The sequence below is a fragment of the Aedes aegypti genome, chromosome 3, assembly GCF_002204515.2.
Source record: "Aedes aegypti strain LVP_AGWG chromosome 3, AaegL5.0 Primary Assembly, whole genome shotgun sequence".
Taxonomy (NCBI): domain Eukaryota; kingdom Metazoa; phylum Arthropoda; class Insecta; order Diptera; family Culicidae; genus Aedes; species Aedes aegypti.
Genome location: NC_035109.1, coordinates 161,286,080 through 161,311,843, shown reverse-complemented (window position 1 = coordinate 161,311,843; position 25,764 = coordinate 161,286,080). Strand labels below are relative to the sequence as shown.

The 25,764-nt window shown below is 37.8% G+C and overlaps 1 protein-coding gene across 1 annotated transcript; it reads right to left on the bottom strand.

Annotated features, from left to right (window-relative positions):
* Window positions 1-1,673: 1,673 nt before the first annotated feature.
* Window positions 1,674-24,175, bottom strand: LOC5578459 (T-complex protein 1 subunit eta). The gene is made up of 5 exons (XM_001656931.2): window positions 24,017-24,175; window positions 23,488-23,586; window positions 22,263-23,379; window positions 2,271-2,459; window positions 1,674-2,198 (listed from the first exon to the last, which is right to left on the bottom strand). Exons 1-5 carry the CDS (start codon window positions 24,017-24,019, stop codon window positions 1,978-1,980), a joined length of 1,629 nt encoding a protein of 542 aa, XP_001656981.1. The 5' UTR covers window positions 24,020-24,175; the 3' UTR covers window positions 1,674-1,977.
* Between the last annotated feature and the right edge of the window lie 1,589 nt (window positions 24,176-25,764).

Sequence of the window (25,764 nt, the reverse complement as noted above, 5' to 3'; positions counted from 1 at the left end):
TGTATCACTATGATTCTATATATGTAGTGCACAACCCAATAAATTTTCAGCTTCATCGGTTCACTAAAACTCGAGATTTGCTTCCACAAAGTTTTGATGATAATTGTTAGAGTGAGACGAAAGATAGGGAAAATAACACGGTCTCCCGTGTCCCCTTAATAACTTTGGAAGTGCTCACTAAGCAGAGAAACAGGCTCTGTCTCAGTGAGGACGTTAATGCAAAGAAGAAGAAAATAAGACATTACTGGAGAAATCTTTGAAAAACCGTAAAAGTATCGCTATAACAAATCCTACAATAATCTTTGATAATCCATCAGTTGAAATTCATTCTTTGCCTAAATTTTTAAGATAATGATTGTTAAAATAGTCGTTTGGATCCATGGAAAAATCCAGCAGGATTTTCTGGAGGTTTTCCTTGAAAATAAAAATTAACAGAATCCCTAAGGAAATTAGAGTTAAAATGATCGGAATAGGGTAAAAGTCGTATTTTGGACACTGTCAGGAAGTGATTTTGGAGTTTTTTACTAACGAATTATATATGCCTGTGATTGGTGGGAAAATCTCTAAAGGAAATTCTGGAACAGCATTCGCAACATTATTCACTACAAGGAGAGGGAAAATAATGATTTCAGATACTATTTGTGCCTATATAGAGACTTTAGAGGCCTTCTATTAAAAAACAACTTTTTAGAGGCTTGCATTAAAATAGAGTTCAAGTCTCAAAAAAGATACCTGCTACCAGCTCAGCAATATGTATGCAAAATCAGAAATTGTGTCTGAAACAAAATCTTATTCCAATTTGTTCAATATTCATGACCATTGTCGATTACCTGCGTGAACGGCATTGGAAAGGTAAACGAAGGTTGGCTCAAAAGAAAATTGCTACTTTTCATTGGAACAGTTTTTGTCCTCGCTTCCCTCTTCAATAATTTACCTACCGCAAGCAGAGACGAACAAAACATTGACAAGGTCAACGAAACCTTATATTTTCGCGCATGTTCAAAACTGTACCGGGTTCTGATGACGGGTAGATAAAGCGAAACGGCTATCGCAAAATCTTACGGTAAAAAAATATTTACCTGTAATTACTTACCTATCCATCTAGTGCAGCGGATTAAGTGTGCATTCAAATGTTATCTCTTATTTCCAAACAATCTGGAATATCCCAAACGGCAGCAAAGCAGCATTTCTCAAAATAGCTACCCATGCCGAAGGTAGACGCCTTTTTGCTTCGCTTATTGCGTCTTAACTTTCATATGCACGTTTTGTTTACCGTCTGGTTAGAGTCCGACGCTTATCTACACATGGGTTACGTCAATATGCAATACACATTCATGAGAAGTCTGCGTATGGGGGCATCTTTGGTAAATGTAGGTATATCGCACGACTGACTTGATATGGGGTGAACGAAAAATCAAAGCAATATGGAAAGAGATGTCGTTAACTTTTGTGCTTGGTTTAAAAACTTGCGCCCCATTAGTTTTTTTAGATCCACGTGAACCAAACAATCGTCAATTCACAAAACGAATACTTAACTCACATATGTAGATTGAGTTTGGAAGGGAAGAAGTGGAAAGTGGGCCGTCATCATGAGCGTATAAAAACCGTACGCAGACGGTACGGCTAGAGAGGGAGACAAAGAGTAAGATTTTGTTGAGAAAATGTGCAATCAATCAAATGCGCAACTTTGATTTCTTCTTTATTACTGGCTTCCTTTTTGAGTTCGGTAATACATTTCGCACCGGTGTTTATTTCGCAAAGCCGTTAGTTGTTGGTGATAAAGCGTACGTTAAAGGTATGCTTACACAATGCACTTGAGTATGAATGAAACACTGGAGGGTGTATGAAAAGATAGTCGATATTAGAAGGGTGACATAGCAATGAATGATCCTTTTTAGTGTTTGTAAAATAAAATATGCGGGTTTAAGTTTAAGAGGCAATGGACTGAACTTATGCAAGTAATTTTATTTCACTCCTTCAGAAAGGACGTCCCATACCGCGTCCCATAGGGGCCTGGGGCATTTCTCCGCCACCAGATTTGGGGCTCTTGATGGTTTCGTCTACCGAGAGAATCATGCAACAAGCTTCGCAGGCTGCAGTCAGAGCATTGATCTTGATTACCGATGGTTCCCAGACGAACGCTTCAAAGTTGTCTGCGATGTGTTCCTTGAGAATATCAACACCATACCATTGGCAACCTGTAGGACAAAGTCAAATAAATGAATATAATGAGTATGTTTGTTGACAAGACTTTACGGTCACAATCTTACCTTGTGCATGCTTCTGTCGAAGTTTATTCAAGATGTTGGTGGCATCGAAACCGGCATTATCGCACAGTTGACGAGGGATAACCTCAAGTGCTTTAGCGAGTGCACCAATCAACAGCTGCTCCTTGCCGGCGATTGTGCGCGAATAATCACGTAGCATTTTGGACAGTTCCATTTCAATGGCACCACCACCTTAGGGAAGAAAATGAGATAAAAAAGCCATACAAATCAATATTGTAACAAACTAAATTTCTATGGGGATACACATTGAAGGTAGAAAGAAGATCTATTCATATTAAAAAAAATGTCTGTAAATCTACAGGTCAAGCAGTATTCTAAAATATCATGCTAAGAACAATGTAGAATCAAATTTCAGCTCATTTAATAAAGATTGCAGTATGCTTCCAGTTAAAAATGTATGTTTGGGCTCATTTTAGGGTTCAAAACCCACAACAGGGTATCTACTCTTTTACAGAAATAAAATTCCAGATATTTCCAGGTTTTCGCAGGTTTTATAAAATAATTCCATGTTCAAAAAATTCTACAAAATGATTATAGAATTATCCAATTTGGATGACTAAACATTTATTTTTAGCATCGAAAGACTTAAACAAAACACTGCCTAACGATATATTTCGAAGTATTTTTCACTGCAATAAAAAAAATATCTGTTTGTCTAAACTTAAACTTTTCGAGGGTCCACTTGATCGGGGGGGGGGGGGGGGGGGGGATGAAACAGAAATGCTTTGGAATGCTGTTTGAGCGAATCATCATAGTCACCATGAAATTTTGTTTAAGTATGGTTCCATGAGTCGATATTAAGACATAGAACATGGAACTCATGGAAATTTCACTGTATAATTGATTTCCCTTTACTTCGTTACACATAAGTGAATAACTAGTAGTACCGAGATGCCTATGTAGTACTAGAAGTGGTACCCATTCTGAGCTCGACCACTGTACGGACTTTGATAAGACTGTTATGCGAATATTTTCAAGATGGGACAACACAAGTGGGGTTTGTTTTTGTACAAGTTAGGGACATAGTCTACTTTTTTAGCAGTTTTTATCGATCTTCTGACGATGTTGAGTTGACTTATGTAAAAAAGTGCAGTTCACAAACAAAAAACATGAAAAAGTACGTAATATTTTAATAGCCCATGTGTCTTTTTTCTAACTGTAACGTTTAGCATTTTAAGTTTAAAGAGCACATAATGCTTTCTACACAGCTTTTGCAATAATGTTGCACCTCATAAAAGTTTGTTAGAGCTTGAAAGCTACTGAGCCGTTATAAATTGTAGTAAGGTACCGCGGGGCAAGTGGGAACTAAAAAAACGGTAGTTCAATCAAATGCACATTGGGGAAATCAGAACCCAAAGGTGGTAAAAAATGATAACTTTCACAATAGAAAGATAAAAAAAATAAGTTTTATAGCTTGTTCGAAAGGAAATTTTCTCAGGAATCGATTGGTGATGGTTTCATGAATGTGGGACCGCTCTGGGATAAGCTATGGTGCCCGTTTTGCCCCGATTCCTTGAAAATTTTTGATTTTCATGTTGTTTCGTGTAAAATTGTTTTATTGTGGAGAATATTTCCGATGAATTCCATCATCCCTAATTCAATCAACATTTTCTATAGATAACCTTATAAAAAATGGAAATTTAGGGGATTATAGGGCCAAATGAACAATGAAATATTTTTTAAGAGTATTTATTGTTTTTAATTTTTTCAACGTGTTTTTTATTGAAATAAATACTAAAATAGTAAAATAACCATAAATGTACCTTGCAGAAATAAGTTGTAGTGAAAATGTATGATAATTAATTATGCTCTATGCGCAGTATTGTGAATAATTTACCTTCTTATATCACAAATTCCAAACATTTCCAAACGATATGCAATAGTTTGGGTACACGATATTGATCTAAATGATCGATTGCCGTTAGCCTCATTGATAGCAGGTAGTGGGAGCATATAGTTTTTTTTTTGCTATTTTTGCGCCAATTCCCCTAAAAACAATTTGGTTCAGAATTAAATTGAACAGATATCTCCGAATTAAATTTATTATGTACTGATTTGTTTATTCTGTATCTAAAACAATATTTAAAGCATAAAATGTAGGAGATTATGAGGATCTTTTACACACAAAAAAAAAAATAAAAACAAAAATGAATCCACCAAGAAACCATCTGCCGTTTTTTTCTGATTAAAACAAATTACACAACAGGTTAGTTACACAATCACTACTGTAGTAATTTCATGAGAGTTAAATTGCATTTTACAAGAAATTATTCGGGAAATAATGCATAACATAAAGAAATTATTTTCTTGTTCTATATGTTTTCATAAAAGAGCCCGAACAAACTTGAAAAACAAAAAGATAAACGCTGAGTCACCAGATAGCATGCATTTATATATCTTAGTTTGTTTTCATTTTGGTTGAATAAGCAGGTAACATAACAAACATAACATGAATTATACTAATGAAATGGATAAATGAGTTTGAAAAATATTGAGAATTGAGCATTTTAACTACCATATTTTTTTTTTTGTGTGGTATTTAGTTGGAGCTGCCTGACAGCTTAACTTGTCAAGGCTGAACCCTCAGTCTGGCTTTTGCCAAGTTTCCCCTCTACCAGGACCAATACTCAGACGGACTAGGCAATGGCGCCCACATGAACAATGTTTTTTATTAGTATTGTGACGTGGTAGTTTTTGAAAAGTACCCATATTCCCTTGCTTCTGAGAAAAGGAAGCATTGTGAAAATCAGCAGCTCCATCAGAATTTGTTTGAAATAGTAGTGTAGTAGTGTCATTACTAATACTGTTCAGTCGAAATGGTTTTGAATAATTAAGTGCTATTCTGATTACTCCTGTCTTTTACGTTAGATTAGAGTCTTAAATGTCAATTGTCGTCAAGTTTTAACAAAATTAGGCTGTTTAGTAGTAGTTCTAGTTAATTTAATTTGTTGTTGTCAAAAGTATTTATTGGTCATTACGTTCATATATCCTTGAAGAAAAAAATCGCTTTCCTTGTCTGTTCAACAATTTTTCGAAACTAGCAAGTGTACCCTAATGATCGATCTTAGCGTCTTACTTTCCACAGTCATTTTATAGTGAATATTGAAAAGTAAAGTTACCTTAGGCTTCTATTACAGTCTCCTACATGATTCAGTTTTCGGTGGCAAATGCAATGCTTCACAACGCCTACTTTCTACTTGTAAATTTTGCGAAAATGAAGCTGGAATTAGATTATTTATACCGCTGTTACAAAAGAGGTATTTCTTATTATGGCAATGTAAAAACCATATTAAAATAAGATTGTCGCCACTTATTTCTACTCAGTGAATCTACTAGTCATTTTCCTAAGAGTTCCTATGTATTCCCTAGGTCGTATATGATAACGATGTATCTAGCTAGCTAATAGTAAGAGTGGCTACGGATCATTCTGGTTAGCAAAAGGCAAACTGAACGTCACCAATAGTATTAATGTCCACTTCGAATAGATTAATTATTTGAAAAAGGGCATCAATTCTATCAATGACGCAGAATGTCCGTTGGATCACATCCGAGATATTACTGCGTCTATGCCATATGAATTTTGACGCGTCTTTAAGCAAAAAGTGCCAAAATGTGATACCACCACTACAGGTTACGCCATTGGTTTCCATCATATGGGCTAATGGATTATGCCCTCCCATCGCGGCAAGGTCGCATAACCAAGGGGAGGGACATTTTAACTACTACATCTTATACAATAAAAATGTTTCCATATTGAAATATATGGAAGACTTTGTTTGTTCACTTTTATGATCACTATTTCTGTAGTATGGTGTAGAGCTACATAGGCACTTCCATGATTCACTTTGGCAAGGGGGATTTTTTCAGTTTAATTGTCTGAAACTTTGCAATAAGAAACACTTTAATACGATGCATACTCTGACCAAATATGAGCTTTGTAGTTTTCAAAAACCCCACAGCCGAATATTGTTATAATGAACATTCGTAAAAAGACAAAATTATTTCTCGAATAATTTCGTGTAAAATGCAATTTTACTCTCATCAAATTTCTACAGTTATGCTTGTGTAACTAACTTAATCCTGAGTGATTTGTTTCAATCACAAAAAAACTGCAGAAGGTTTCTTAATGGATTCATTTTTGAGTTTTTTACTTGTTTTGTTTATTTTTTTTTTTTTTTATTTATCTGTAAAAAATCCCCATAATCTCCTATGTTTTATGATTGAAATACTGTATCACCCACTGAATAAACAATTTAGTGCATAAAAAATTTAATTCGGAGATATCTGTTCAATTAATTATGAAACAAATCGTTTTTAGGGGAATCGGGGCAAAAATAGCCAAAAAAAAAACTATATGCTCCCACTATCTGCTATCAATGAGGCTAACGGCAATCGATCATTTAGATCAATATCGTGTACCCAAACTATCGCATATCGTTTGGAAATGTTTGGAATTTGTGATATAAGAAGGTAAATTATTCACAATACTGTGCAAAGAGCATAATTAATTATCATACATTTTCTATAAATTTTACTACAACTTATGTCTGCAAGCTATATTTATGGTTATTTTACTATTTTAGTATTTATTTCAATAAAAACACGTTGAAGAAATTAAAAACAAAAAATCCTCTTCAAAAATATTTTACTGTACATTTGGCCCTATAATCCCCTAAATTTCCATAAGGTACCGTGGGGCAAGTGGGTAATGGAATTCGCATAGTTGAGATTCTTCCAATTCTAGAGACTTTAAATTGAAACAAATGAGGTTGTGTATATTTTTTAGCTTGACTCCCACCATATATAAGCAGCATGCTGAAATTGATTTTTATGAAAAATTGAAGAAAAAAATAATGAAAAAGTTTCTGAAAAATGTCTTCTAACTCTTCACTTGCCCCAAAAGTGGGGCAAGTGAAAAGTTTACCGTTTTGAACAATAAATTAAAAAACTAAAAGTTATATTCACGATTTCTATTAGCTTTAACACTTGTTGAGGCTTCCCAATGAACAATAACATAAGTAACATGTAAACAAAGAAAATGTTATTCTTTTCACTTCAATTTTCTTCTGTTCAGTTATGTTAGTTGAAATGATTCGACAACATTATAACTGCAACGTTTCCAATGTTAGTTCTTACATTATAGGACAGCAATTGCATTTCTGCTCTGTAGAATTTCCACCGCTCGTTATTTGTTTTTGAGAAAGTCGGATATGACGTCGGATAACTCTTCGGGAGAAATCAAACGGAATCCTTCAATAACGTATTTAGGGTCTTTTTTATGTGGATAGACCTATACCCCATTTTTATGCTTTGAACTAGCTTTACATCGACATTCCACGAGATTTTCGTGTGTTCTCTAATATTGCAACTTTTCAGTCAACGTCTTCCTTTTAATTGGCTGTCCGAAGTAGACATATTGATATTGTAATGTTTGGCAACATATTTTAGAGAAGTTCCATGATTTCTAATAACTTTTAACGCTTGAGTATAGTGTTTCTTGAATTATCAGCACGTTATGTTTTTATATGATAATTGCGAACCATGTTTACTTATGGCGACTTAAAGAGAAAACACAAATTCAATCCCTAATGATAAACTTTTCACTTGCCCCACCTGATAAGAAAATTGACGGTGTTTAAATTAAATTATTTTTAGGTCTACGTCGAATTAATTCTAAAACTTTGTTTATTGCAGTTTCAAACTGTCACAGAGGACAACTAAGAAGTGGTACAGAAAATTATTTTCCGCAACTTTTTTCCACTGAAAATATTAAAATAAGATTGTACGCCGCCAACTTGTTACGGAGTAACAGTTGACAGGTTAACAATTTTTGGCTTTGGCTGAAAAATATCAGAAATCTGTTACCTATCGTAATGTTCTCAATGGCCTCAAAGTTTTTCGCATGAGTTTAAAACGTTAATTCACATATTCAGTAAAATATATCAATTGTTTTCACTTACCCCATTTACCCACTTGCCCCGCGGTACCTTATTTTTATAACGTTCTCTGTTGAACATTGTTGAATGGACTAGAAATGACGGAGTTCATCGGAAATAATCTCCATAATAAAACAATTTTAGACAAAACAGCATGAAAATCAAAAATTTCCAAGGAATCAGGGCAAAACGGGCACCATTGCTTATCCCAGAGCGATCACACATTTATGAAACCATCACCAATCGATTCCCTGAGAAAATTTCCTTTCGAACAAGCTATAAAACTTATTTTTAGTATTTCTATTGTGAAAGTTATCAATTTTTCCACCTTTGGGTTCGAATTCCCCCAATGTGAAATGGTTCAATAAAATTTTCAAATATAAATATTTTTCAAATCCAACAGCACAATCACATTTTGGCAACATATTTGCTGGTGTGTGCATGAAACCGATCGAATAATTTCGAAATTGTGGAAACCTTGGAGGAAAGTTTCAGAATGAGCCATTTGACGCAGTTACCTCGCTAAACGGGGCAAGTGGGACACATCCCGTTTCATGCGTTAATCCACATCAGTAAGTCAACCATTACAATTTTGATGTACATAAGGGATCAACCATAAAATACGTTACGCTTTAGGAAGAAAACGTTTATTTAATAGTATGTCACCTCGCATTTAATATTAACTGAAAATACCTCAATAAAAGCGTGAAGAGGAATTAAACATGTTCAAAATAAATCCATTATAAGTTGTTAATTACAAATTAGCACATAAACCATCAATAATTGCCGAAATTATAAATATGTTTTGTTATTACTTATATGCATAGTAGACAACCGCTTAATAGGGTGGAATTGTTTTCCGTCACTACTAAATTTGGTAGAAATAACAAATAAAGTTCAAATAAGATAGAAAAATGATCTTTCTCATGATGCATTTCAAATTTCATCTCTGTGTTTGTTCAATTTTAAAGTCGTATTCCAAAAATAAAAAATAAATAAAAAACATATAGAAGAATTACACTTTTCTTCTCCCTCTAATGCAATTAAGTAATTTTAGATTTATCTTTTTTGATAAAAATCATTTGTTTGAATGTTTTAGTGCTACTCTCTAGGAAAATGTATAAAACGTCTACGAAAAGTTTTGATTCTGGTTTTTGTTTTGATAGTTCCCACTTACCCCGCGTACAAAGATATTTTGGGGTATGTTAGACCATCGAAAATTTCATATGAAATGAAAACAAAATACTGGTTTATCGTGCTGATGGAAATTCGATTTATAACACATTTATGTTTTGCGAGTCAATGCAAGACGTGAAACGTGTCGCAAATTATCATGCAAGTTGAAAATGGCGCTGAATTGACAACTGTTACATGAATGCCATGGTAATAAAAATAACAATATGTTTTGTACTCAATACATTCCTTGTCATTGTATCTTCAACTTTCTAGAAGAATACCCCCATGAAAAACTTTTCCTAAGTGAGCTATGACGAAACGTCCCACTTACCCCAGATTCTCACTTGCCCCGGGGTACCTTATACGGTAATTCAAGTGGTACAAAATCCTCCTATCGACGGTAAAAGGCATAATGTATTGAATTGACGTCTACTGATATGTTGGGTATTTCTTTCAATCATAAAATTCTTTATTTTATATGATTTTGGCTTGGTGGCCGTCTTGCCCCATAGCATTGAAAAAAAGCTGTTTGTGCACCATATTTGAAACTATTAAAGGGCGCAGGATCCGTCATTGATTTCGGAATTTTCAAAACTAGTTTTTTCGTTCAAAATCAAGAAAATTGACAGGAAAACATGTTCACTGTATTCTATTCTCTAGCCGAAACACAGTGAACACATTTTCATCAGATAACTTTTGGTCTTGAAAAGAAAAACTGCTTTTGAAGTTTTGATGATGACGATGATTCCGGTGACGGAGCGTTGAACATTAAAAATTTGTGTTTTTCTAAACTATTTTCGTTGTAACTGCATTGTTGTCAAAGGTTTTAATGTGAAGCATGAATACTGTGTAAATATACGTAACATATCGCAGTATTTACATGTTTTTTATGGTTTACTCAGCTGGAGCTGCATGACAGCTTCTTTGTCTGTGCTGGACCCCGTAGTGCAAATTTTTACCTCTACTTTTGCCAATATTTAGACGGAATAGGGTATGTTGCCCGCTTCAACACTATTTTGTTTGAATATTGTGCAGAAATAGTTTTATTAAATTGTTTTTGCTTCAGTTTCCCTCCCGTACTCATGTTTGTATAGTCATCCTTTAGTTCTGAGCAATCGGATTCTTGTTTACGCATGGAGCGACATGAAAATATATGTTATTAATTAATGCATTTCTTGGAAATAATATACAGAGCTATGTTGTAGTAGTCTATGTTGACAAATTGTAGCACAGATGTTATCTCCAAGCATCTTTTGACAATGATAGACAGAAAATGTTAATTATACAGAATGCGGTCGTATATCAAACGATAGCGATAGGGAAATCCTTTCTCCCGAATGAATGTTATTTTTTTTTTGTATTCATTTGGAGCTGCCGATTCTATAACATTCCCCAGAAAACCATTTCCCCGAAAACAATTCCGCAGAATTCCGTTCCACAGAATGAACCATTCCCCAGAAAATCGTTCCCCAGAATGTAACATTCCCCAGAATTCCATTCCCCAGAATGCACCATTCCCCAGAAAGCTATATGAATATCCATTTTTTTCTTTTTTTAATTATTGCTTTGCGTGAGTCACTTATGTGGGGGCCCAGATAGCCGTAGCGGTAAACGCGCAGCTATTCAGCAAGATCAAGATGAGGGTCGTGGGTTCGAATCCCACCGGTCGAGGATCTTTTCGGGTTGGAAATTTTCTCGACTTCCCAGGCCATAAAGTATCTTCGTACCTGCCACACGATATACGCATGCAAAAATGGTCATTGGCATAGTAAGCTCTCAGTTAATAACTGTGGAAGTGCTCATAAGAACACTAAGCTGAGAAGCAGGCTATGTCCCAGTAGGGACGTAACGCCAGAAAAGAGGAAGAAGAGTCACTTATGTGACATGCTAAGGTCTGATGTGACAAAACAAACATGTAGGTAAGAGGGTTAGGGACATAATGAACACACGGGGCGAAATGGACACCCCCTTACTCTCTGGGAATATGCATATTTCAGCATAACTTTATAAACTGTACGAAATCTGTTATATGAACGTTTTGACGGTATAAAAGTTTACGCTTTGCTTCATTTGTCCTCTGAAATTCTACGATATTTTTTTCTCAGCTTCAAATTAGTTTATAAGCAAAGCGGAGGAAGCGGTGAATTTAATTTTAGAGCAAAGAAACATATTTCCATTCTATGTAAAATAAACATTTACCTAATGTGTCCAATATGCCCCTAATACCCCTATTCATGAGTATTTTGCATATTATAATAATACACCCTTCTTTTAATACATTCTCGTAAAATATACAGACTATATGTTTATTTTTGCATATATAGTGATGCACCCTTCTTTCAGTATTATCTCATTAATGATATAGGCAAAATATATCGATGGAGAGCCCATATAGCATAAGGTCACTTGGCATAAAATGATTTGGTATAAAGCCATTTGCCATCCAGCCATACTTATGCTCCTTCTTTTCAAAAAGGGTGTTCTTCATGTCATGCCAAATGATCATTGGCCAAATGACCATTATATCAAATGGTCCTTGATCATTTAATCAATCATGCCAAATGCCTTTTTGCCATTTGGTATCCTTACGGAAAATTTTGTCTATATCGTCAACAGGATAAGACTGAAAGAACTACACCCTTCTTTCACTATTTTGTGCAAAATTAAACAAGTCATTTGTAATTTAGACTTGACGCAAAGAAGGGCGTATCATTTTAATGTGCAGAATAGTAAGTTTTTATTCTGCCGAGTTTACGTAATCATTATATCGAAACGTATAATATGATACTACGAACGTCTTTATTCTAATCGGTGTAGCACTAAAAAGTAAGAGATGATGCACCTTCTTAAAACATTGATGAAAAGCTGCATACATCACTAAATTTGATAAAAATTGGACATACATGTGAAATTATACATTTGGAAACTACTATCCCGAAAGAAGGGTGTAGCTCTATTTTGTGCAGAGTAGTGATGAGTTGTATATTCTTTTAAATAAATATTGGATATTGTGTTTCCCCATAGACTGATCTATCAGTCTTCATAAGTGCCAATAAAAGTGAAACTACTGTGATAGTTCATTTGCAAATGAAATATGAATTATGCGTAAAGAGTTCATAATTAGCAGCACCGATGCTAATCTTCTCATGTACTTGTAAACAACTTTGTATGGAGTTTAATATTCATTTTTTTTTTAAATAGATTATTTCAAAACTTTAAAGTAGGTATATAATTTTCTGGGGAATGGTCCATTCTGGGGGTTGGTTTTCTGGGGAATGGTTCATTCTGGGGGTTGGTTTTCTGGGGAATGGTTCATTCTGGGGAGTGAAATTCTGGGGAATGGTACATTCTGGGGAATGAGATTCTGGGGAATGGGTTTCTTGGGAATGGTGTTCTGGGGAATGTTATAGAATCGGAGCTGCCTGACAGCTTAACTTGTCAAGGCTGAACCCTTGGTCTGGCTTTTGCGAAGTTTCCCCTCTGTCAGGACCAATACTCAGAAGGACTAGGCTATTTTTATTATTTTTTTTTTTTTTGAGTTAATTATAGATGTTTTTAACCTCGCGGTTCATTCACCTCTGAGACTAGGCTATGGTGCCCACATGAACACTGTTTTTTTATTAGTATTGTGACGTGGTAGTTTTTGAAAAATACCCATATTCCCTTGCTTCTGAGAAGCATTGTTTAAATCAGCAGTTCCATCAGAATTTGTTTGAAATAGTAGTGAAGTAGTGTCATTACTAATACTGTCTAGTCGAAATGGTTTTGAATAATTTGTCATTTATGTGCTATTCTTATTACTCGGTCTTTTACGTAAGATTAGAGTCTTTAATGTCAATTGTCGTCAAGTCTTAACAAAATTAGGCTGTTTAGTAGAAGTTCTAGTTCATTTCGTGTTTGTTGTTAAAAGTATTTATTGGCCATTACGTTCATGTATCCTTAGAGAAAAAAAATCACTTTCCTTGTCTATTCAACAATTTCTCGAAACTATCAAGTGTACCCTAATGATCGATCTTAGCGTCTTACTTTCCATAGTCATTATTATAGTGAATATTTAAGAGTAGAGGTAACTTAGGATTCTATTACAGTCTCCTACAAGATTCACTTTTCGGTGGCAAATGCAATGCTTCACAACGCCTACTTTCTACTTGTAAATTTTGCGAAAATGAAGCTGGAATTAGATTGTTTATACCTGGGAGGGAGGCACTGATACTACACACGAAATATGACACAAAGTTATTTCAAACTGCAAGAAAAATCCGGCTTGCCAACGACAATCAAGGCAGACTTGATGAAAATCGCTAGTTTTCTTTTGTTGTGTACCTTCGATTGTTCTGGACAAACATGGAAAAAAGGCCAAAGTTTTGTATGTATTTAATTTTCGTTTATATTGGAAAAAGTAAAATGATGCGTATTTGAATACTATATATTCAATCAGAATAAAAGGTGCTATCGTGACATTATTTTTGAATTAACATAAATAGCTTTTTGATCGATTTTTTTGTCACATTTGAAAAAAATGCAAAAATGTGTTTCGATCAATTACGCGCTTTTATCACGTTTGTCCATTGTTTAAGATCTGGGCTCACAGTGACAGTTCGTGACAGCAGAATCTCAGCTCACCTTGACGTACATAAATTTTGTATCGGTTTCTCCCTCCCAGGTTTATACCATTGTTACAAAAGAGGTATTCCTTGTTATGGTAATGTAAAAGCCATAATAAAATAAGATTGTCGCCACTTATTTCTACTCAGTGAATCTACTAGTCATTTTCCTATACCCTACGTCGTATAGGATAACGATGCATCTAGCTAGCTAATAGTAAGAGTGGCTACGGATCGTTCTGGTTAGCAAAAGGCAAACTAATCGTCGCCATTAGTATTAATGTCCACTTCGAATAGATTAATTATTTGAAATGAGCATCAATTCTATCAACGACACAGGATGTCCGTTGGATCACATCCGAGATATTATTGCGTCCATGCCATATGAATTATGACGCGGCTTCAAGCAAAAAATGCCAAAATGTGATACCACCACTACAGGTTACGCCTTTGGTTTCCATCATATGGGCTAATGGATTATGCCCTCTTATCGCGGCAAGATCACATAACCAAGGGGAAGGCATATCTGTGGAAGAATTAAGCGCCAATATGCAGAAGTTGTTACTAATCATAGTAGTCACACTAAACAAATAACACATCACAGTAGCCACACTTAACAATTGTTATAGTTCTTGTCACAATAAAACGTTATTCATGTTCCAACCACTGTACGTGAAGGTTATTCTTTCTACGGCTCCCTGAATATCACCAATGGACCGATGCACGAGTTCACTATCTGACGTTTGAGCGGTGCCGAGTTATTTACGTGACCATGGCAACGAGTGAATTCGGCACCGCTCAAACGTCAAATTAGTGAACTCGTGCATCGGTCCATGGATCAATGCACGAGTTCACTAATTTGACGTTTGAGCCGTGCCGAATTCATTAGTTGCCATGGTCACGTAAATAACACGGCACCGCTCAAACGTCAGATAGTGAACTCGTGCATCGGTCCATAGGTTATGAGCCCAGCCTAGAAAGTTTCTAAACGTAGTACAAAAAGGAAAATTCATCGAAGCGTATTCTCGAAGATGGCACGAAACGGTGGAGGCGATTTAGCGGTTGTAGCATTTCTAGGTCGAAGCCACAATCCATTGAGTCTGCCGTCAATTCAGCTGCTCCAGGGACGCAACAACTGGTCTACCTGGAGATTCACTGTGCAGACGTTTTTGGAGTTGGAAGACTTATGGGAAACTGTGAAGCCTGCTGAAAATCCCGACGGAACATTCGTTCAAGTGGATGCATCAAAAGACCGAAGAGCTCGTGGCAAGATTATTTTACTCTTCACGCAGAGAATTAACAGCTATTCAAAACAATAATTGTTTTTGTTATTTTTAATAAAACTTTTCAATTTGTTGTAACTAAACGAAGTGCGTTGAAGCAGCAATGATTTTTATTGAAACAAAACAGAAATATTTTTGAATTTTCTGACAGCATTTCAAATCAGATTCATTTTTGAATCAACGACAAAAAACTTCATTTCAAAATGAGGATTTTTTTTTTGTTTCAGTTGGTTTTACTGTTGATTCTGATATATAAAGAGCTGATCTGCCATTTTGTTTTACGCTTTTGTGTAAAAGTGAAAATAACCGACGCGGAGTATTTGCAATGCAAAAGTGCAATAAATCGACTAGTTCAATACTTTAGAATCATCGGAATCCATGATAGAAGCCTTCTTTGGTAAGTTATGACCATCATTTTCTAGTTTTGAAGCAAATCATTTCATTTTTTTATTATAGCAGAAATACTGGAACTAACTCAGCGAAAGTAGATTTAGCTGATGAGTCCACCTCGTCACTTGCGGTGTAAAACAGTTTCATTCAATAATTTGAGATGAGGAAAGCGGCGCAGGTACTTAAGGCCATTTTCATATTTGCTTGTCGTTAAGCTACAGCCGTTTGTCTTCATGTAAAAATAACAAAATGGGTGGTGAGAGAAGGTGGTTGGCATCAACGAATATGTTTTATTATTTCAAATAAATATATTATAGCATAGCATAGCATAGACTGACTGTACATGTCAATGGTTGCTACTCCGTGATTGATCGGAACTGGTAAGAATTGCACTACGATTCAAATGAATAAGGGATGGGAGTTTCCGCTTACTCTCGAAGTGCAATTTTAGCAGATCTAATATTATTGATCAATAACGGCGCCGGCCAAGTCCTTACAGTCAGTTGGGATGGGGAAGGAATGTTAGGGTGTAATGATTGTTGCTTCTAGAGACCGAAAATACCTCTGCATCTCCACAACCACCACGGGAAAGGTGTTTATTAGTGAGGGAGGAAAAGATCTGAGAGTCACATCTGGTCGGTGATGCGATCCATGGACAAGGGGGAAATATACGACTTGTATTTAAAGCTAGTTTTGTATTTTTGTCTCGAGAAGTTTTTGGAAAAAATACGTCAACATCTATAATGTCGAACAATTCAAAAGACGTTTTTATTAATGACGAAAACTGAAAATTGCATGTATATATTTTAACTTATATGAAACAGGAATAATGCCGACACTTGTAGTGACGAACCATACATAGTTTGTTTGAAAATTACATATGAGTATTTCTGTGCATTTTGTCTCGATATGGTAGAAGTTTTAGAAAATACGTCAACATTCACAATGTCGAACAATTCAAAAGATAATTTTTAATAATGTCAAAAAGAGAAAAATATATGTATATTGAAATTGTATAAGAAAAAAGCATAATGCCGACACTTACAGTGACAAACCATACAAAGTTTGTTTTAATATTACATAAAAGATACGCTTTCAAGAAAGCATGAAACGAACTCACCAGTTGGTAATCCATTCTCGACTGAACACAAAACTGGCACTGACAGCAAAACTTCTTGGCGTCCCGAAAACAAACCGTCTTGCTTGGGCCTTCCCAAATACATACCCAGCAAGACGCTCCAAAACAGGAAAAAAAAATTCTCTGGCGACGAAAACACGCGCGAAACCGTCAGCAAAATCAATCGGACAACGCAAAACCGAACTGTCCTGCTTGGGCTTCATGAAGCACTCTGCCCAGCAAAACGCACGAGAACGAAACACAAACTCTCGGCGTCCTGCAAACGCGCGAAACGAAAAACAAAAACAAACTCCTGGCGTCCCGAAAACAAACTGTCTTGCTTTGGCTCTTCTAAGCACTGCCCTATGTTTTATTATTTCAAATAAATATATTATAGAATCAAAAAAGAACAAGACTTTGTTTCAAAAAAGAAATGTTTTATTTCAATGCAAAAATATTGTTGTTTCAAAAGAATAATTATTAAATCAAAAAAAAATTTGTTGAACCGTATTGGACCCAGCTGTCAAATTCAAAAATAAAATTGTTAAATCAAATTAGTAATAGTAGTTATTAAAATGATGAAACGCAATTATAAGCCGGCAGATAATACAGAAATATTGTTAAAATGATTCAGAATATATTTGATATCAAAATTGTTTTCTCTGCGTGTTGGACCCCGTGAACTACATTCATGTAAAGGACGTTACGACAGCCCGGGAGACGTGGTCACGCCTGGAAGCGGCGTTCGAGGACTCCGGTTTAACAAGGAAAGTCGGACTGCTCAGGAAGCTAATTACAACATCTCTCGGAAACTGCGAGTCCATGGAAGCCTTCGTGAATAGCATAATCGAAACGGCCCACCAGTTGCGGGGAATCGGTTTCGACATAAGCGATGAATGGATTGGAACGTTACTGTTTGCTGGTTTGTCTCATCCCTGGGTGGCAGCCGATACTACCTGACGTTCACGGACGACAAATCACGCAGGATCTTCATTTACTTCTTGGAAGACAAGTCTGCAGAAAGTGTCTTCGAAAATTTCCGAAGCATGGCTGAGAAGCAGACAGGTAAGAAGCTAAAAATTCTTCGCACAGATAACGGCAAGGAGTTCGTGAATAAGCAGTTTGAAGATTATCTGCGGCGACTAGGGATTCGTCATCAAACTTCGGCAGATTATACTCCGGAGCAGAACGGGCTCGCGGAGCGAGGGAATCGAACGATCGTAGAAGGAGCAAGATGTATGCTGTTCGAATCAGATCTACCCAAAACGTTCTGGGCCGAAGCGGCAGCCACAGCTGTATATTTAATGAATCGATCGCCAACCAAAGGACATGAGATGACCCCTGAAGAAGCTTGGAGTGGGAGGAAGCCAGACCTAGCCCATATACGTGTTTACGGATCCCCTGTGATGGCGCACGTCCCGAAGCAAAAACAAAGGAAATGGGACGCAAAAGCTGTTGAATATATACTAACTGGATTTGATGAAGACACGGAGGCCTATCGTCTGTGGGACACTCAATCAAGAAAGCTGATCAAGTCACGTGATGTCACTTTCCTAAGCGAACAAGCGAAGACGGTAACACAAGTCAAGCCTACCCCGGAGAGCAAACAGAAGACTATAAGCCTAGATTGGGACGACATAGTTTCGTATGAACCAGAACCAATTCAAGAAGTTGCAATGATGAAGCAATCATGACAAGCGATGAAAGTGATGAAGAGAGTGTTGATGAAGTTGTAGCGGCTCCGTCATCTAGTGAGCATCAAGTTCCATGTTCAATAGAGCCACCAATGCTGAGACGAAGTGGAAGAGAGCGGTATCTGTCCGACAAGCTGCGAGATTTCTTTTTTCCAATCCGAGGACTGCCGTCAACCAGATTTCCAGAAGAAGTTGGTGAAACAGGTGAGCAACCCGCAGTCACTCGAAGATCGGAAGCCGTAGCGGAAGAAATGCAGCAGTCACAACAAGGCTTAGTTACTCGAGACAAACCGTCTGGCGGTAATGATCCTCGTACTCCATCCGAAGCTCTACAAGGCCCGAAATCGCAGCATTTGAAGGAAGCAATGGATGATGAATTTCGCTCTCTGGTCGATAACGATACTTGGGAATAGAGATGGTCGGGTCTCGGGTTTTTAAAATTTTTCGGGTTCGGGTTCGGGTCGGGTTTGAAGGCTACAAAATTACCGGGTACGGGTCGGGTTCGGGCTTGAAAAAAGTCGGGTTTGGGTCGGTGGGTCGGAATTGTGAACAGTGTAACAACCTGAAAGCGTTTCTATGCATCGGAAACAATGAATTTATTATCTTTTCGAGCTCGGGTTTTATTCGGGTTTCTCTTAGAAAACTTTTTCGGGTTTCGGGTTTGAACAGCGAAAATTTTTCGGGTTCGGGTCGGGTCCGGGTTTGCTTTTCAATTATTGTCTCGGGTTCGGGTCGGGTCCGGGTTTGAAGAAATAAAATAAGTCGGGTACGGGTCGGGTTCGGGTTTGAAAAAAGTGAAACCCGACCATCTCTACTTGGGAACTCGTGGAGGTGCCGCCGAACAGGAAAGCCATCGGATGTAAATGGCTGTTCAAGTCAAAACGAGATGAAAATGGAAATGTTGTGCGGCACAAAGCCAGACTAGTGGCGCAGGGATTTACCCAAAAATTTGGCGTGGACTTTGATGAAGTGTTTGCGCCAGTAGCCAAGCAGGTATCCTTGCGTACCCTGCTCACTATAGCAAGCCGACGTGGAATGATCGTCAAGCATGTAGATGTGAAGACTGCATATCTCCACGGGATACTGGACGAAACGATATACATGGAGCAGCCGGATATGTACCATACAGGGTGATTACTAATTCCTGTCATTAAAGTAAATGTTCGTAGATAAAAGATGTATGTATGAATTTTAACTTCCGGTGTACATCCTGTTTTGCACATCTATAAAGTTTGTTTTGACAAAGTAAAGATTAAATCTTTTTTCATTTACCTTAGTTTTTAGTCAAATGTGTTGTTTTAAGGGTATTGCATAGAATGAGACCGATTATGGAAAATTTTAGCGAAAAAAATATGAATTTTTTGGTTAAAATATATGCTTTTGAATAACGTGCGTGTTAACTGTAATGCTTCTGAAACAATGCTTGTGGCTGGCAATTGAGGTAAAACAATAATTTGTTATCTATGTATAGCAAAGACAAATGTTATAGATGTCCTAAACAGGATATGCACTGGTAATTAAAATTCATTTAACCATTTTTTTCTATGATTACTTATTTTACTGACAGGATATAGTAATCACCCTGTACAGGAGGAGCGAATGTTGTTTGTCGTCTCAAAAGAAGCATCTATGGACTCAAGCAATCAGCTGATGTTTGGAATCAACGAATTGATGGCGTGTTCAAATCAATGCAGTTCGTACCATCCAAGGCCGACCCGTGTTTGTATGTAAGAAAGAAGGGAAACCGAGTAAGCTTCATACTGATCTACGTTGATGGCGTCATTATTGCCACGCAAACTGAAGAGGATTTCGAGCGAATTTTTGAAGTTCTGCAGAAAAACTTAACCATGACGAACCTGGGCGATGTGAAGCATTTTTTTGGGCATCGACATCAAACGCAAGTCAGGAAGTTACACGTTGTGTCAGCAGCAGTACATCCGAAAGCTAGCGGAACGATTCGGTCTACAAGATGCGAAACCATCGAAGATCCCGTTAGATCCTGCATACCTTCAGCAGAAGGAGGAGGAGGATTGCCAACTACCGAACAACAGTCAATACTAAAGTTTAATTGGAGGTCTGCTGTATGTATCCGTGAATTCTCGTCCTGATGTGTCAGTAAGCGTGTCCATCCTGGCACAGAAATGTTCCTGCCCTACTCAACGAGATTGGCAAGAAGCAAAGAGGATTCTTCGATATCTGAACAGCACCAGCGATCATCGTTTACACCTTGGATCGACCGCAACTGGGCTAGAAATGTTTGTGGACGCCGACTAGGCAAGTAACCATCGTCACCGAAAATCAAACTCTGGATACCTGGTGTGTTACGTAGGAGGTTTGATCAGCTGGGCATCGCGGAAACAGAGCTGCAGTGTTGTGAAAAACTCAATTTCTCACAACTCACGCTTGAGATTTTTCATGCGTGAGTTGTCAATCATGCAACTCAGCAGTCAAAAAATCATGGATGAGTTGGCTCACCTTTTTAACTCATTGTCTCGTATTTCCACAGTTTACTAGCACACGGCAATAATTTCTTGTTAGTCTGGTAAAATAATGTTAATCCTTTCTAACGTAAACAACAACATTCGGGTTTCACGAGTTTTTGCCGGGTTTTGCGACTGAATCATTTTTTACGGTTTGAGTTAATTGAGTTGATTTTGCATCAAAATCTCAAGCGTGAGATTTGCGAAGCAGATCTCTAATGAGTTTGCTCTCACGGGAGAGCGTATTGATTGAGATTTTGAGTGTGAGTCTATCAACACTGCAGAGCTGTGTTGCGTTGTCCTCTACTGAAGCAGAATTCGTAGCGTTGACGGAAGGATGTCAGGAGCTCAGCTGGATAAAGAAGCTATTGAAAGATTTCGGCGAAGATGTCTCAAGCCCAGTACCCACATATGAGGACAATCAAAGCTGTATCAAATTAGTTGAAGGAGACAAAATTGAGAAGAGAAGCAAACATATTGATACGAGGTTGTTCTACGTTAGAGAGCTGAATGAAGAGAAAGAGGTAATGCTGAAATACTGCCCTACTGAGATGATGTTAGCGGACATTTTAACGAAACCTCTGCAAAACGTGAGAATCAAGACACAGCGAGAGAAGATTGGGATTCTACCAGATCTTGCCGAGGAGGAGTGTGGAAGAATTAAGCGCCAAGATGCAGAAGTTGTTACTAATCATAGTAGTCACACTAAACAAATAACACATCACAGTAGCCACACTTAACAATTGTTATAGTTCTTGTCACAATAAATGTTATTCATGTTCCAACCACTGTACGTGAAGGTTATTCTTTCTACGGCTCCCTGAATATCACCAATATCGCAGTATTTACATGTTGGGATAATAAAATACTAGAGGTGGCACACTTACCCTAAATTCCGCTACTGTATTTTTTTGTTTTCATAAAACTTTAGGGGGGGGGGCAAGCCCCCCGTTATTTACGCCAATGGGAACAAATCTCCCAAATGGCGGGGAACGTGCCTCTGGAGCCGGCCTTCTGATACCTGATACCCCCCTCAAATCCGGGCCAGTCTACATATGCAAAAATAGTCAATTGACAAAGAAAGCTTTCAATTGATAACTGTGGAAGTGCTCATAAGAACACTAAGCGGTGAAGCAGACTCTGTCCCAGTGAGGACGTAAGTAAATATAATAGTTTAGAGAAAAATGTAATTTTGAAATATATATTTTTTTAATTCAATAAAAGCTCAGGTTAACACTTGAAGGACAATTTGGAGTCAAATTACGCATGTTAGCAGTACATAAATGCTACTTACCGGCTACGACGGAATCGTTACGAATGGTACGCCTCACGATCATAATCGCATCGTGCAGAGATCGTTCGGTCTCCTCCAGAAACTGTTCGGCACCGCCTCGCAGAATCAGGGTGCACGTCTTGGCATTCGGGCAGCCTTGGAAGATGTTGAAGCGCTCACCTCCTACTTGACGTTCCTCAAAGTGGGCACATGTTCCAAGCACCTTGTCGTCAATATCCTGAACAGTGGTCATAACCGCACCACCGCATGCCTTCAGTGTGCGCTTGAGATCCTCTTCCTGAACGCGTCCAGCACAGAACATGTCCCTATCGGCAAAGTATTGCGTAGCCACATCGCCGATGGGCAATTTGGAAAGAACGACCTGAGCTCCGGACTTATGAATTTTCTCCAGTTTGTCGTACAAAATCTGCCACTCGGCATCAACGACCTTCTGATATTCCTGAACGTTGTCCACACGAACTTCAGCATTATCTCGCTCAGCCTTCAATTCCAACTCAATGTTCAGAAGAGCGATCTTTACATTGTCGTATGATTTCGGCTGCATTTCAAACCCAGCATATGAGAACGTTTTCTTGAAGGCTACACCATCAATAAGCATCGATTCTTCGAGGGCTCCGCCAGTGACTTTCTTGATACCAATCATGTTCAAAGGCAGGAGGACATCGAGCGTCGTTACAGCGTCGACCACCATTTTCGAGAAGAAATCTTTCTGTTGGTGGATTAGCTTGGAATTCATTGCCGTAGCGGCACACTTCTCCAGCAGGGCACGGTGCTTTTCGTTGTCGTGCTTTTCGATCTTGAAAGCCAACTCGTTGATTCTGGCGATACATAAGCTCAGCGTTTTTCGCACTGCCTTGATGATGATCCTCGGATGAACACCTTCTTCGACAAATGGCTTCAACTGCTTGAGGAACTCGCCGGCCAGCAATACAACACTTGTGGTACCATCGCCTACCTCAGCATCCTGGGACTTGGCGATATCGACCAAGGTTTTGGCAGCAGGGTGCACAATGTCGAGAAGTTTCATGATCGTAGCGCCATCGTTGGAAATTGTTGCCTTGCCGTTGTTTTCGACGATCAACTTGTCCATTCCACGGGGCCCGAGGGTTGTGCGAACCTGCAAATTATCCAGTGATTTACATTAGTGCACTAGTCATTCATAAGTAATAGGAATCGATCTAATTACAATATTCCCTAAATCCAAATGAATACGACAAATACTTACGGCATCCACAATCGATTGGCAGGCATTGATGTTGGATATGAGCTGAGGTTTTCCCTGGGAGGTGTCTGTACCCTCTTTCAGCAGAACAATTTGAGGTTGCTAGAAAGAAGTGTGAAAAAAACGGTTATGAATTGATCTGATACCGGAAAGTTTCCCGGCCGAGCATTGCGATGAATCATTGCTTCTCTGCGTGAATAGACATGAAGCATGAAAGAGTGCAATGGTGTGAGTGCGCCCACACCGCTTCCATTTTCCAGAATATTCATCAATTTTGCAAGCAACGATAGGATTTTTGCTAACTAAAGCGCTATTTAACAACATATATACTAAGATAATGATTAAACAACATTGATTAATAACCTAAATGTACAATACAATCAATGATTTTCCATTTCAAAGAAACATTTGGTCACACAGCGGAATGATCGACAGCATGTTTCCCACAGAATTTGTCACTTCCTCATCGCTCCAAAGAATGAACGGAATCGTGACTATTTTAAGCAAAATTGTCAATATCCAGAAAACTTACCATTTTGTTGGTGTGTTCTCGGCAAAATCACTGGTTTTATGCAATATTTTTACAATTAAACAGCGATTTACAAGTTTTTCAAAATGCTGATGTTAGAAGCACACATGAACGAAAAGACCGACGACCGTCTTTGACAGTTGAAAAATATCGACGAAAATATCGAAATCAAAAACGTCATGCGATCACACTGTGAAAATTTTTTATTCACAAATATTTACTATTCTACCATACACGGAGAAATCAGGTTAAAGGCCGGTTTGCTATTGCGAATTTTTACTTAAATCCGCAGAATGTCCAACAAGTTGCGCGGCGGTGGCCCATGCGCCGAGTTTTGCGCCAACCAAAAAGTAAATAAAGAAATGTCAAAATATCTTGCCAAGGAAATGAATTACTTTAGGGCTCGAGTCCTAAACTGGATAGCAAGCATAATTGTTAAATCGATAAAAAAAACTTAAGAAATAAAAATATTCGTACCGTCTTGTTTTCAAGTTGTAAGCGATTTAAATGGTTTTGACTGACCCACAACTCGGCGCATGATCAATCGGCGCGCAACTTATTTAGTGGTCTGCGGTTTCGAGAAAAGATTCGCAAAGTGACCAACTTGTACCAGACCCTGGCGCGTAATACACGAAGTATAGAGGAAATGATCGAAATGCGAAAAATTCTCGAGAAGCCCAATATTATGCGTGGCGCGAAAAATTCTCGCGCCGACTATCTTAAAAAACGCTTGTAGATCGCCGCAGGTACTTCAAATCGTTTTGGTGTCTTCTGCGCGATCATGCCTTGGACAATCAGGAATAATCGCGCAGAAGACACCAAAACGATTTGAAGTACCTGCGACGATCTACACGCATTTTAAGAAGTTTTTAAGATCGCCGTCGCGATAAATAATCGCGCAATGCACAATACTGACAAGAAAAGGAATCGCCTATCTCGATGCGTGGAAAATTTCTCCCAAGAAATGGTCAAGAAAATCACTTTTTTCTGATCGCAGTACGCAGTTGAGAAGAAATGTCACTTCAAAGGGGGCTCTGACCCTTTCAGTCAAGGAATTTCTTTACTTTTCTAGGGCGAAACAGCATATTATGCGTGGCACGAAAAATTCTCGCGCCGACTTTCTTAAAAAACGCTTGTAGATCGCCGCAGGTACTTCAAACCGTTTTGGTGTCTTCTGCGCGATCATGCCTTGGACAATCAGGAATAATCGCGCAGAAGACACCAAAACGATTTGAAGTACCTGCGACGATCTACACGCATTTTAAGAAGTTTTTAAGATCGCCGTCGCGATAAATAATCGTGCAATGCAGCCTTTAAGCCTGATTTGCTACTGAAAAGGAATCGCTAAAGAAATTTCTCGCCGATTCCTTGCAGAAATTTTCTACAGCGACTCCCATTTGAATTGACAAATTCTTTTCAATTGCGTACTGCGATCAGAAAAAAGCGCATTCTTGATCGACTCCTTGCAGAAATTTCCCATGCATCAAGATAGGCCGAGAAATTACTTGTCAGCAGCGAATCAGGCTTTAAGCGAAGTATGCACTTCACCAGAAAAGTAATCGCCTATCTCGATGCGTGGGAAATTTCTTGCAAGAAATGCTCAACTAAAAATCGCATTGACAAAAATTTAAATAAGGAAAACATTTAATTTTTTGCTTCATGCAAAATTACTTTGGCAATGGACCGATGCACGAGTTCACTCATTTGACGTTTAAGGTGAAGATAAATCGAAGCCAAACTTCAAATTTTCA